We start from the raw sequence: 12,519 nt of genomic DNA on the forward strand, positions 1-12,519 counted from the left end.
AGCAGGCGCTGTAAAAAGGGGACTCCACCCCTGCTTGGCGTGCCAAGGTCTCTTCTCATTTTAAATACTCTTCTAGTAGTGGTGAGTCCAGGATACAGCAATTGAATCCACTGTTTTAGATAACTGGACCCATCCCTCCTCCAGTTTCTCTTAGCAGAAGAGGACAGGATAGTGGAAGAGTTGAGTGTTTGTGTCCCTTCCCCCTTTAAAGTTTTACGTTGAAGTCCTAACCTGCCAGGTGAGGGTATTAGGAGATGGGGCCTTTGGAGGTGATAAGGTCATAATCCTTCAGAATGGGATAAGGGGCTTTATAAAAGAGACCTCAGAGAGACCTTTACTCCTTCCCATGTGAGAACACTCAAGAAGGCAATGTCTATGAAACAGAACACGGGCCCTCGCCAAATACTAAATCTGCTGATGCCACCTTGATCTTGGACTTCCAGACTCTAGATTGTGAGAAATAAACTTCTGTTATTCATAAGCCAGTCTCTGATATTTTGTTACAGCAGCCTGAAGAAACTAAGATAATGGGCAAGAACACAGACAGGAGGAGCCAGGGTATGGAGCATGTGTGTAAATGTATGTGTGTATGTGTGTGTATTTTCTCATGACACCTGCAGTGGTGCTCCTGGTGGGGAAATGGAGCCAGATGGCTGTCTGATGATCCCCATTTTAGGGAGAGATCTCCAATGTTGATTCCATACCCTGGGCATCCTGATGGGGAAACTGGAGAGAGACACAAGTCAGGTGGGTAACCCTTTGGCAAGGAGCCTCTTGCCTGCAGAAGGTGGTGGGATGTGGGAACAGTCACTGGCACCTGAGCATGGGGTGTAGGGAGCGCACCGGACCTGCAGGTGTGGGAGAGCCACCCACCCTGGTTTGTGCTCAGGGTGGAAAACACTTAGGGAGTGTGAGTCGAACACAGCTGGCTCCTGAGATAGAACTCCGGGGACAGAGGCCAGGGGGATGTGTACCTGACGAGACATTTAAAATCCAGTCTGTAAGGATTTCTTGAATACTGACCATGTGCCAAGTACCTGATCTATGGCCTCTGCCCCAAGAAAGCACACACAGAAATGAAATGACATTGGAGAAGATGGGAGAAAGGCTGCACCACCCTGGACATCCATAGGCAGAGGCTGAAGAGAATTGGCAAATCAGTTTCTGGTCCTCTTTGAGGAGATGGCATTTGTTTCAGAAAAAAGACCTCCACCCCTGCCCTACCAGGTCCTGAAGTCAGGATAATTGGCCTACCCATAGAACCTGTGATCACGCATGGTCACTACAGAGACTATCATATCCCTGGCTGGTGTCCCAGGAGCCTTGGAAACCAACAAAGCAGGCCCTGACCTCAGAATTCTCCTGTGTCTTTATCACTGGAAATGTCTGGATTTAGCTCAGTCAGAGAGCGGCGAATTTTAAAAAGGAAGATTTCTTTGTGGAGGGAGCACATATGATTCAGCACAGGAACAGATCAGGAATGTGGAGGCTGGTTCTCCCATCAGGCTCCATTCCTCTCCTGCCACCTCAGCAGAGGCCCCAGACTGCACCTGACAGATGGAATCCTGCAGTGCCACCAAGGCCAGGCACCATGCCACTCCTCTCTCCAAGAACACCACCACCTGGCAGGCTGCCAGGAACAGTCAGGCCCCGTGGATATCACTCCCAGAAATCCAGCTACTTGGAAAGCAAACACAGGATTTCATGATAGTAACAATACCCAGGTAAATCAGCATCCAGATCCACAGCTATAGCTAAGTCATCTGAACACTTTCTGAGAACATACCATAATGCAGTGGTGGCAGATGTGTGTACACACATCTTCAAACTTACTAAGGAACATCACAGGCCTGCAGGTTTTCAATATTATTTCATGGACAATGGTGGTGATGGGTCTACATCCTCAGGAAGCACAAGACCTTGACTGACAGATAAAATGGTCATCAGGGGAAAAACTTCATATAGATGATTAAATGACATCTAGAGTGGTAGAACCTAAACAGTAACTGGATCTGAGAGCCTGGGCTGGCATGTGCAAGAAGGTAGCCTTGGAAAGGGAAAGTACATTTGGTGGACATAAGGAAATGCACTCCAAGGTGAAGGAAGAAGAGCAAGGCCAATAGTGGAGACTTCCCTGTTCAGTGTATGGTGGCCTTCCAACCAACTCACCCATGGAGATTTTTTTAGCTGGGGTGTAGGAGGAAAAAGGTCACCTAAAAAGGTCATCCTGCTCATCTTTCTATCTCCAGGTACGAGAGACCTGGAGTCACCAGAGGGCCTCCAGGTGTTTGTCCATTATTCAACTCCTCTTGGGAGGTGCAAGTAACACTGTAGGTCCCGCGTGATTCTTTTTTGCTTTGGCTGATGTGGCTCCTGCTCCCAGGCATAGAGTGAAACCAGCTCTGCTATCCTCAACAGCAGGCAGCATCAGGAATTTCAGTCCAAACCATGCTGCCAGGTGAGGCTCAGCAGGCTAACGTAGGAAGAGCTTTGCCCAGTAGAGGTGTGCTACACTAACAGTAAACCAACCCAATCACATTCTCTTTATGGAAAAGTAGGTGCAATGCCTTGGATGAGTGTTACATGGTACAACTGGGAAGTGGTACAACTTTTAAGAGGTGGGGCTTATTGGGAGGCCTTCCAATCATTGGGGGCATATCCCTGAAGGGGATAGTGCAATTCTGAACCTTTTCTGTATCTCTTTGCTTGAGGCTGACACCAGGTGGGCAGATTCCTCTGCCTTATGCTCCCTGCCATGATGTTCTGCCTCACTATGGTCCAAAGGCAATGGGGCCACACAACTATGGCCCGAAATCTCTGAAACTATGAGCCAAAGTAAACCTTCCTCCTGACAGGTTAATTATCGCAGATATTTTGTCACACTAACAGAAAGCTGACCAACATAGTAGGGATGCTGGTGAACATGTAGAGATGAGCAACCTGTAACCAAGGAGAAACAAGACCTCTTATTCTGGTGCTCCCAGTGTGGAATTTTGGGGTCTTAAACTGCTGGGTTGAAGAGATGACACCCCATCTTCCAGTAACCTAACTCCTCACTCTCTCTCCATGACAGGAGGTCATTTCTTCCCCATAACTCCTTAAAGATGGCAAACCTGAGACCAAGACTTGAGAGCAATCTGGTAAAGGGGAAAGCCTGTGGAGAGGGGGTGCAGGGAACAGAAAAGGAATGGTCTTTCTCTCCAAAGTGGTTTCTTTTGTCCCCATTACTACCTTCTCCAGACCATTTCCAAACTTCTGATCCTTGGCCAGGTAGAGAGAATCCAGAAACTCCTCAGGCCAGGCCTGAAAGGAAAGGATACCATGACTTTGTCCCTAACTTAGCTATATCCCAAGCAGGGCAGATTCTCCTATTTCGTATTATGGTTGCTTTGAGAACATGTCTTACTTATTTTTTGCGTGCTGAGGATTGAACTTATGGCCTCACACATGCCAGGCAAGTGCTCTACCACTGAGCTACATCTGCAGTCTGTTTTTAAATTTTTTATTTTTTGAGACAGGGTCTCACTAAGTTGCCTAGGTTGGCAGCAAATTTCTAATCTTCCTGGCTCACACTCCCAAGTAGTTGGGATTCTATGTGCTACCATTGCACCTGGCTCAGAACATGTTTTGACTGGTAGTGTCGACACAATTTCACATACTTTTTAGCATTTGATCTGATCAGCACCCCAGATCCCCTTTTTGGGAAATAAGAAAGCACAACTCAGAAAGATTATCTGTGGGTCCAAGGTTACAGAAGACTAAGAAGGAAAGGCAAGTCACCTATATTTGATCCCTGGCCCCAAGCTCTTCTCAAATTACACTGCCCCTAAAGGGAAGGGGATCACTAATTGGCATCCTGCCCGCACCCATGAACTCTGAGAGAGAGGTTTCCTGGTACCTTTCCAGCAAGTGGCAAGCTGGAAAGACTTTAAGCAAGCAAGTACTCTCCAAATCCTAGACACAAAAGAGGGGCATTCAGGGATGGTACCAGCAGCCACGATCCATCAGTCCACCATGAATCTCCATACATGGTTCTAAGTCCCTGTTTCTATATTCCCAGTCTGAAGGAAATCACAAGCAGGGGGAGCCAAGCTATCAGACTGGAGCAGTGATTCTGAACATAGGCTCTGTAGACAGTGCTTAAGGTCTCTGTGCACCCTCTGATATTCCCTGCAGGACTGTGTATAGGGGGTACACAGTCCCCCTGTTTGTTTGGGAAGAGTAGGTATAGCTTTTCTAGGGTCTTAGGAAGATCAAGGACCCACTCAGGCATGGTGGCACCTGCCTGTAATCTCAGTATCTGGGGAGGCTGAGGCAGGAGTATCACACAAGTTCAAGGCCAGCCTCAGCAACTTAGTGAAACCATGTCTCAAGGGGAAAAAAAAAAAAAAAAAAAAAGTAAGATCAAGGACTCAAAAGAGGTTGAGAACCACAGGTATTAAGAATCCTTTCAACCCTGTGCATGCTCTGAACACATACATGTTCAGCCACCAAATACATTATCAAAAAGGAGAACATGCTATGCAAATGGGGTGATCATCATTGTTCCCACTGCTGCAGCTCCTTGGCTTGTTCCTCAACATTCATCCTGAAGGTCCCAGACAACATCCTGGAAGGACTGAGCACCTTGTACTGTGCGAACCCCATCTTTGCCTACTGTGCTAAGAACAGGTTCTCCTTGGTCTAACCCTCATGAGGCCCTAGGCATTTTTATGTCTCTCACTGACTGATCATTGCCTTTCTGAACATCACTACCTCCAGACTAGAGAAAGAAACTGGAAATGAAAATACCATTTGGGAGAAAGAGTCACTTCAGTGCATAGCACAAATTCAGCTGGACAATACACCAGTGGGTCTCGGGGCCCTAGAAGACCTCCTCCCATTTGCATGGACATTTGGACACTGCTGGGCTCCCCTCCCACACTGCCCAGGGCCCATTACCATTTCCTGGAGGGGTCCTGATCCCTACATTCCAGGCAATGTGGAGCAGCCCTCTAGGCCCACAGCTGTCATCCATCAGCCAGAGGTCAAGGGAACCCACGAAAAGAGGGGGAGAGTCTGATTAACCCCTCCTTCCTCCATCAGCCCTCCCAGTTCTGCCACTGAGGGTGACAATGGATCAACAAGACCCACATGCAGAGGAAGTTTTCCCTGTCAAGGACCCTGCAGGGAGATTCACACTGGAGCCCAGATATCTGCAGACTGAGTCCAGCCTCCTCCTGTGGGCCTCCAACTGGAGCTTGAGAATGTTGACTTCACTTTGTTCTCTTAACCCCTAAAAAGGGTTTGTGGATCTGCCAAATCACCCCTCCCAGGACCCGGGGAATAGCACGTGATCAGTAAAACCTTCTTACTGTCTGGTGTGAAAATGAGATATGATGGTCTGGAAAATCCATTATTCTGTTTCTTGAAAGTGAAAGAGTTACCATAAAAGCCTATGTTAGTTTCCAATTTTCTGGAGACAAAGAGAAATACATGCCGCTAAAGTTATGTGGTACGGAATGTCATCTTTCTTTGATGATTCAATTCAGGGAAGGCACCTTCGGATCCAATAGTCTCTGGGCCAACTTTCTGGATGTTGTCAGAAAAACAGAGGCAAGGGTGGAAGCCTCATGTTTTCCCAAAGTCCCCAAATCGCTGCTTCCCTCCCTGTATGCAGTGCATGCCTTGGGAACACACACTCCAGGTTAACACTGCACCAGATACAAAAGTGTGTGTAGGGTGCTCTGGAATCCAGGAGGGATGTGGATCTGACTAGATTTCCTCCCAAGAAGGCATTCCTATAGCCTCTTTCATCAGTAATGGGAAAACCTCACAAAGGTCACCTGAGGTTCCCCCTCCCCCATTTGCATCTCTACTGGGGTTACTCTAACAGGAACATAGGGCCTGGACATGTCTACCCCAGGAAATCAGGCCAAGGCAACCTGTTTGGCAATTCCGGAGGGCAGTTTTGATTTCTCCCGCCTCTCTCCCACATCAAAATCCATGGCATAGGCCACCCCTTTCCTCAAAAGGAAATGAGAAGGAAAACAAGCCAAAGAGGTGGGTGACATCATCAGGCTCAGGGCAGCCCCCAAACAGAGGGAACTGGCCAGATCTGCAGAGTCTGTCCCTAACCAGTGAGGCAGGACCAGGATGAAGGCAGAGTGCCAGCAGCCTCCTGAAGTTCCTGCTGGCCAGTACACCAAACCTAGCTCCTGTCTCTCCACGCTTCAGACTTTTAACAAGGGCTAATTCCTGAGGATCCATCAAAGTTAGAGGAGAGGAAACACTATGTCCTCCTTGAAACACAATTCAGGTAGGTAAACGACCTAGGGACTGGTGTCTCATCAGCCCCAGGGCCATGCCCTTGGACTCCTCCTCTGTAGGCGGTAGGTGAAGATCAGCAGACAACTGTGCATTCTTTGAGGACCCTTGGCAGAGGGTGATGTCCAGTGGGTAGAGAGGAAGAAAAGAGACCTGTATCAGACCAGGCACGCATCCCTGCATCCCCTCCCTCTAACTATTCCTGAAGACCTGCGGAGGAAAGAAGCGGGGATATTGGTCCAACAGGTTCACTTCTCCGGGCCTCGCTCGGCCAGCTTTCCTCCGCCCTACCCTGAGGCCCCAGATTCAGCCCAAGCACCAAGGCACCTGCCGCCAGGCAAGCCTCCATCCTCGCCCAAGGGGGGTCCTGGGCGGTGCCCCTCAACGCTCAGGGCGTCCCGTGAAGGGGCGGGGCGCTCCCGGGGCCGGCGCGCCCTCCGACCCCCTCCCGGCACTCACCTGGCGCAGGTGCTGCAGCAGCGTCCCCGCCTCCTCCCGCCGTCCCTGGCGCACCATCCGCAGTAGCTCCTGGACCATGCCGACGCGCCGGTGGTAGGGGGGCAGCCCAGCGCCGGCGCGCCCCGCCTTGTCCCCGGCGCGCAGCAGCAGCGACGCCCAGAAGTCGGGCCGTTCCCGACGGGGACCGGGAGCCGCGCCGGGGCTGGCTCTCTCCGCCAGGCTGCCCTTGGTCTGCCGGGTACCCATGCCGCCGCCGCCGTTCGCCCGGACTGTTCACGCTGGGCCGCGAGGCCGCGTCCCCAGCCGATTGCCCGCCCCTCGACTGCCCCAGCGCGCCCGCCTCCTGGACTGCAACTTTGGGGGAACTGTTGCGTGCGGGCGGCGCGGGGGCGGGGGCGGGTGGCTGCCCGCGCTCCCCTCGCTCCTCCCTCCTCGTTCCTCGGGCGCGCTCTCCGGGCGCTCGCCACCAGCCCGCCGGCCCCGCCCCGGCCCGGCCCGGCTCGGCCCGCCCCGCCCCCGGCTTCCGCCCCCGCGCCCGGGCTACGCGCCGCTGCGCGCCTCCTCCCTGACTAGCTCGCGCTCCTTCCCGCCGCTGGGCTCTGGGCTCGAGGTGGCCTGGCACCAGATCCCTGCATTTTCCGCCTCCGGCACTGCGCCCCCTGTCGGTCGCCGCACGGCGCCTCCCCGGGTCGTGGCGCCGTATGGAAGGCGGCGGACAGGCGCCAGTCAGTTGCACAGGTCCCCCGCAGGTTTCCACGACCTCTGACGAGGTTGAGGCCCACGGGAGACAATGGGAGGAGGTTGGTACGCCAGCTAGATGGGGAAAGTTTGGAGCCTGGGGGAAGGGTCTGTCTCTCAGCCCCAAAGTCGATTTTCTCAGAGTGGGCGTCTGTGAACAGCAGCACCCAAATCATCCGAAAGAGCCTAGTCAAAAGCCTAGTCTCCCAGGCCTCGCTCCAGACCAACTGAATGAAAATCTCTCCCTTGGGGCTTGGAGATGTGCGTTTTTAGTTAGCATCTTGGGTCATTCTGATATATGCTTCTTAGAGGCCTGGCCTGTTTGGGGGTCGCGGGTGGTGGTGTTTGGTTTGTGAACTTGGAAACTCAGTAAAAGGTTGTGTTGTGTGTGTGTGCCCTTTTATGGAGAGGCTGTGTTGCTTCCATCAAGCTCTCAAAGGATCTGAACTGGAAAGGAGTGAAAAATTCCCGCCTTCTCTTGTTTTTACTATCTGGTACAACAAAGCAGAGATATGCCTGAAAATAGACCCAACTATGTGCTACTGCGGCCTTCTTTCCTGGCCACCTCTGCCAGACCCAAGCCTATAAGGGACTAGAACCCTGGGAGCTGGTGGTACTTGGAAAGCCAATAATGAACCTGTCACTAAGAAGGATAAGGCACATAGAGACCTTCTCTGACAGACCACAGGCTACCCTGGTAGGCCTGGGTGACTGCCCTGGTCTCAATTACAAGAGGGTTGGCAGACCCAGACCCTGGGTGCAGCTTTCAGGTCTAAGGATAACAGAACTGTATGGGTCAGGAGAGGTAGATCTCAAATATAGAGAACTGGACTCCAACACTTACTAAGCCCAAAGTACCAGGCAAGTACTTGAGTCTGCATCAAGAAATGGGAGAGTGAAACAGGTGGATCCTTTTAAAGAAAAAAATTATTCAATGCTCTTTGTGAAGAGTGGTAAAGTAGACTTTATTCATGAACATCATCAATGGAATTTTTCAGTGGGAGAGAGAGATTGGGCTCAACTTGGAATATAACATGGACAAGTGGAAATTTATAGCTAAAGGAGGAAAGTGGTAGGTTAGTGGATGAAAAATCACTAAGAGGTGAGGGGGATTCTGGCTAAACTGACCCAACAGGATTCTTGCTGAAGATAGAAGAGGGTGGTCAGACATCACCTGGGGGGATGGTGAAAAATGAGGAACCTGATCAGATATTGAGTGTGATTAGATATTGGGAGGAAGGGTGGTAATCAGATATCCAGAGTTCTTGTTAGATTGACTTAGCAGAGTTCTTTGCTAAAACTGAATTTTATAAGGAAGTGCACAGATGGGCCTAGGAACATACCTGTTGGCACCTAGGAAAACGTTCAGAAACTTGACTATAAAGTTTGGCCAAGGAGAAAATTCTATCAGTACAAAACTCCAAGCAGAGATGTTCCTACTTGGTAGATCATAGTATCTTCCCATAGGTATCCTCTCTGTCAACTCTATGTGCCTTGAGAGTGAAGTCTTTTATCTCCCTCAGCAGACTTTTCTTCCCTTTGGACACTCATTCCCAAAGGTCTATTTTTTGGGTGTGTGTGGTATTAGAGATTGAACCCCAAAGTGCTCTACCACCAAGCTGTGTCCCCAACCCTTTTCACGTTTTTTAAAAAAGTTTTAAACAAGGTCTTGCTAAGATGCCCAGACTGCCCTCAAACTTGTGATCCTCCTACCTCATCCCCCTGAGTCACTGGGATTATAGGCATGTGCCACCATGCCTGCCTCCAAAGGCAGAGCATAATCAGTCTTCCTACCAGGCTTTATAGAACTTAGAGCAGCACTTTCTAAACTTATCTATACACTTTGTATGCAGAACATACCTGTTGGCACCTCAAGAGAATCCAGTTGGGAGATATTTCTGTGTCTCTCATCTTGGGCTTACTGGACACCCAGCAAAGTGGCCATTAAGGAAACCTGCTGACTAAGTCTTTCTCTAGGGATAGGACACCACTCACCTGAAGACATACTGTATAGGCCAAAAAACTGAGCTAGCAAGTTGGCCTGCTTGAGGGTGTGTGATTGGGGCAAATGCCACCTCACTTGGGGAGAACAAGTCTTTCACCTGGAGTCTGAATGTCATTCCTCGTCTCTCCTTCAGAGTCTTGAATCCAACCTCCTTCTCCTTGCTCTTATATTTTTGTTTTCCTTTTCTGTTTCATTCTCATATATGATCACTCAAATTGTATGTATATATTGAAGAGAACAGATTTCAGAAACGGGGTACATCTCAGTGCAGAGTGCTTGCTTTGCATATACACAGGGCTCTGGGTTTGATCCCCAACTGCAAAAACAAAATACAAACAAACAAAAAGTTTCATTTGCCCTCACCTTCCTTTTCAGCCAAGATTTCTAGAAATACCTTTTTTTAAAAAAAATTTTTTTTCATAGTTGTAGATGGACAGCATGCCTTTATTTTTTGTTTATCTTTATGTGGTGCTGAGGATCGAACCCAGTGCCTCACACATTCAAGGCAAGCGCTCAGCCACTGAGCTACAGCTTCAGTCCCAAAATACCTTATGTTTATTGTTACATTTTCTTTACCTCCATTCATTCCTTATTCACTTCAGTTTGACCATACCACATCACTGAAATGCCTTTGCCAGTGACCTAGTTGCTAATTCAGTGGCCGCTTTCAATCTTCATTTACTTGGCTTTTAAGCAGCATCTCATTTTGTTATCTACTCTGTTTTGATTCAGATTCTACTCCCTTGGCTTGTAGAGAACTACTCTCATCTAGGTTTCCTTCCTTCTTTATTTTTGCAGTACTGAGGGTGTAACCCAGGGCCGAGTGCATGTGAGGCAAGTGCTCTACATTCCCAGTCCAGTTTCCTTCTTGAGTTCCTCTGGAGCTCCTCTTTTTTACCCTTGGCCTTTATTTATTGGTGTGACATATGGTGCTGCCTCAGACCTCTTTCTAGGCAATGTTATTTATTTATTTATTTATACTCTGGATTGAACTCAGAAGTGCTTTACCACTGAGCTACATCCCAGTCCTTTTTACTTTTTATTTTGAGACAGTGACTTACTAAGTTGCATAGGGTCTTGGTAAGTTGCTGAGTCTGGCCTCCAACTTGTGGTCCTTCTGCCTCATCCTCCTGAGTCACTGGGATTATAGGCATGCACCACGAAGCTTGGCTATAGACAATGCCATTTGTACTCATGGTTTTATCTGCCATGCACACACTGATGACTTCAAGTCTTTCTTTTCAGCTTATAAGGTAATAAATTAACCTGTCATTGATATACGGTTTTTGGCAGAAGACACAGACTGCAGGGCCAGAGATCTAGAACTTTATTGCTCAGGGCACAGCAAGTAGCATGAGCATCAGCATATTTGCATCAGTTCCTCTTGCCTCCAGGTTCCTCAGGGGCAATGTGATGAGCCCAGATGGATGCTCCACATGATGCTGGCTTATGTCATAGCTGAGAAACACTGAGCTGGGGAATCTACTTCTCATGTAGGAAACAGTAAGCAAGCCTACTCTTTGTGACTGTCAAGGAACCTCATCCTTCAAGGTTGATTGCTACAAACATAATACTGAGAAGTCATTCAGGTAAAAAGAAGCCAGGGTCTTACATTTTTGGCTCACACAGCCAGGGACCCATAGAGGATTGTCTCTTCCAACAGTGGGCACTTCACATTCAACAAATGAGTGCATTCTCTTTTGGGTCTCCTTCCCAACCTACCTTTGCTTGTCTCTTCTGCCTGTTAGAAATAGCAGGCCAGAAGCCACAGAGTCATTGTGTGCTCTTTCAGTACTTATACCTGGTTAGTGATGCCAAGGATGGTGGTGTTTATTTGCTGTGCTTTCCCTGTGTACTTGGTGGTGGGCTGTGTCATTTGAATGTATTATGTATTTCATCATTTCAACAACTGTGAGCTAGGCTTTGTTATTGTCCTGATTTCCAGGGTGAGGAAATTGATTCTTAGGTTGATGACTTGCCCAAGGTCACACAAATAGTAAAGGGCAGAACTGGTATTCACACTTAGGTTTATCAGACTTGAAAGCTTGTATTGTTAAGTACTACTGTATTATCATCAGTCTGGCTTTTAAAATATGTCTCCATTCTATAGCCATGGCCTTGGTTGAAGATGTCATTTTTCACCCCAACCTTCTTTCTAACTTGTCTTTTCATCTCCAGTCTTGCTCCTCTGATGAATCTTCCACATAGCTATTGGAGTGATTGTTCAAAACTGGGAATTCCCTTCCTCTCTTTTTTTGTGTTACCTTCATGTTACTATCACAAACATCTGAGATAATTAACATATGAAGAGAAAAGGTTTAGAATTTTAGAGATTTTAGTCCATGATCAGGCAGATTCATTGCTTTTAGGCCTTTGGTGAGGGTGCTAGGTGGCAATAGTGGGGAGCATATGGTGGAATGGTGGATTAAAACTGCTTTCCTTATGTTCAGAAAATGAAAAGGAAAGAGGAAAGGACCAGGGTTCCACGGTTTTCTCAAGGGCACTTCCCCAGTGATCTAAAGACCTCCCATTAGGCCCCACTTCTTAAACGCTTTATCACCTCCAAGCAGCTCCAGGCTGGGGACCAAGCCTTTACCACAGATCTTTGCAGGGGGGCATTTGAGATCCAAATTATACTAGTTCTCTCTCTCTCTCTCTCTCCCTTCTCTCTCTCTCTCTCTCCTTCAGTGATTTCTACCATTCACACTGCAGACTATTAAACATGACATTGATGTTCCTCAGGTGCTACTATGTCCTCATGTCCTTCACTTAAGTCATCATTCTGTATTACTTACAGTTCTCCCAAGACACCATACTTCATGCCTTTGCACATATTGCATTATCTTCCTGGGATGTCCTTTACCTCCTTAATGGATACCTGGCCATCCCTTATGATTTACTCAGGTGCCATTTCCCTTAGGAAAACTTCCACAAATGCCTCCAATGTCCTCTTCTATGTGACTATAATGCCTTGTGACTATGATGGTCTATCTGGTACTATGCTTCTACTA

General features: G+C 48.5%; 1 protein-coding gene across 1 annotated transcript in view; it reads right to left on the reverse strand.

Annotated features, from left to right (window-relative positions):
• Lrrc75a (leucine rich repeat containing 75A) overlaps positions 1 to 7,156 on the reverse strand; it is a 39,466-nt gene extending 32,310 nt beyond the window's left edge. The window contains exon 1 of the mRNA XM_047546430.1: positions 6,766 to 7,156. Within this exon, the coding sequence (XP_047402386.1) occupies positions 6,766 to 7,011 (246 nt within the window). The 5' untranslated portion in view covers positions 7,012 to 7,156. The remainder of the gene's footprint in view (positions 1 to 6,765) is intronic.
• Between the last annotated feature and the right edge of the window lie 5,363 nt (positions 7,157 to 12,519).

The sequence above is a fragment of the Sciurus carolinensis genome, chromosome 3 (genome assembly GCF_902686445.1).
Source record: "Sciurus carolinensis chromosome 3, mSciCar1.2, whole genome shotgun sequence".
Classification (NCBI taxonomy): Eukaryota; Metazoa; Chordata; class Mammalia; order Rodentia; family Sciuridae; genus Sciurus; species Sciurus carolinensis.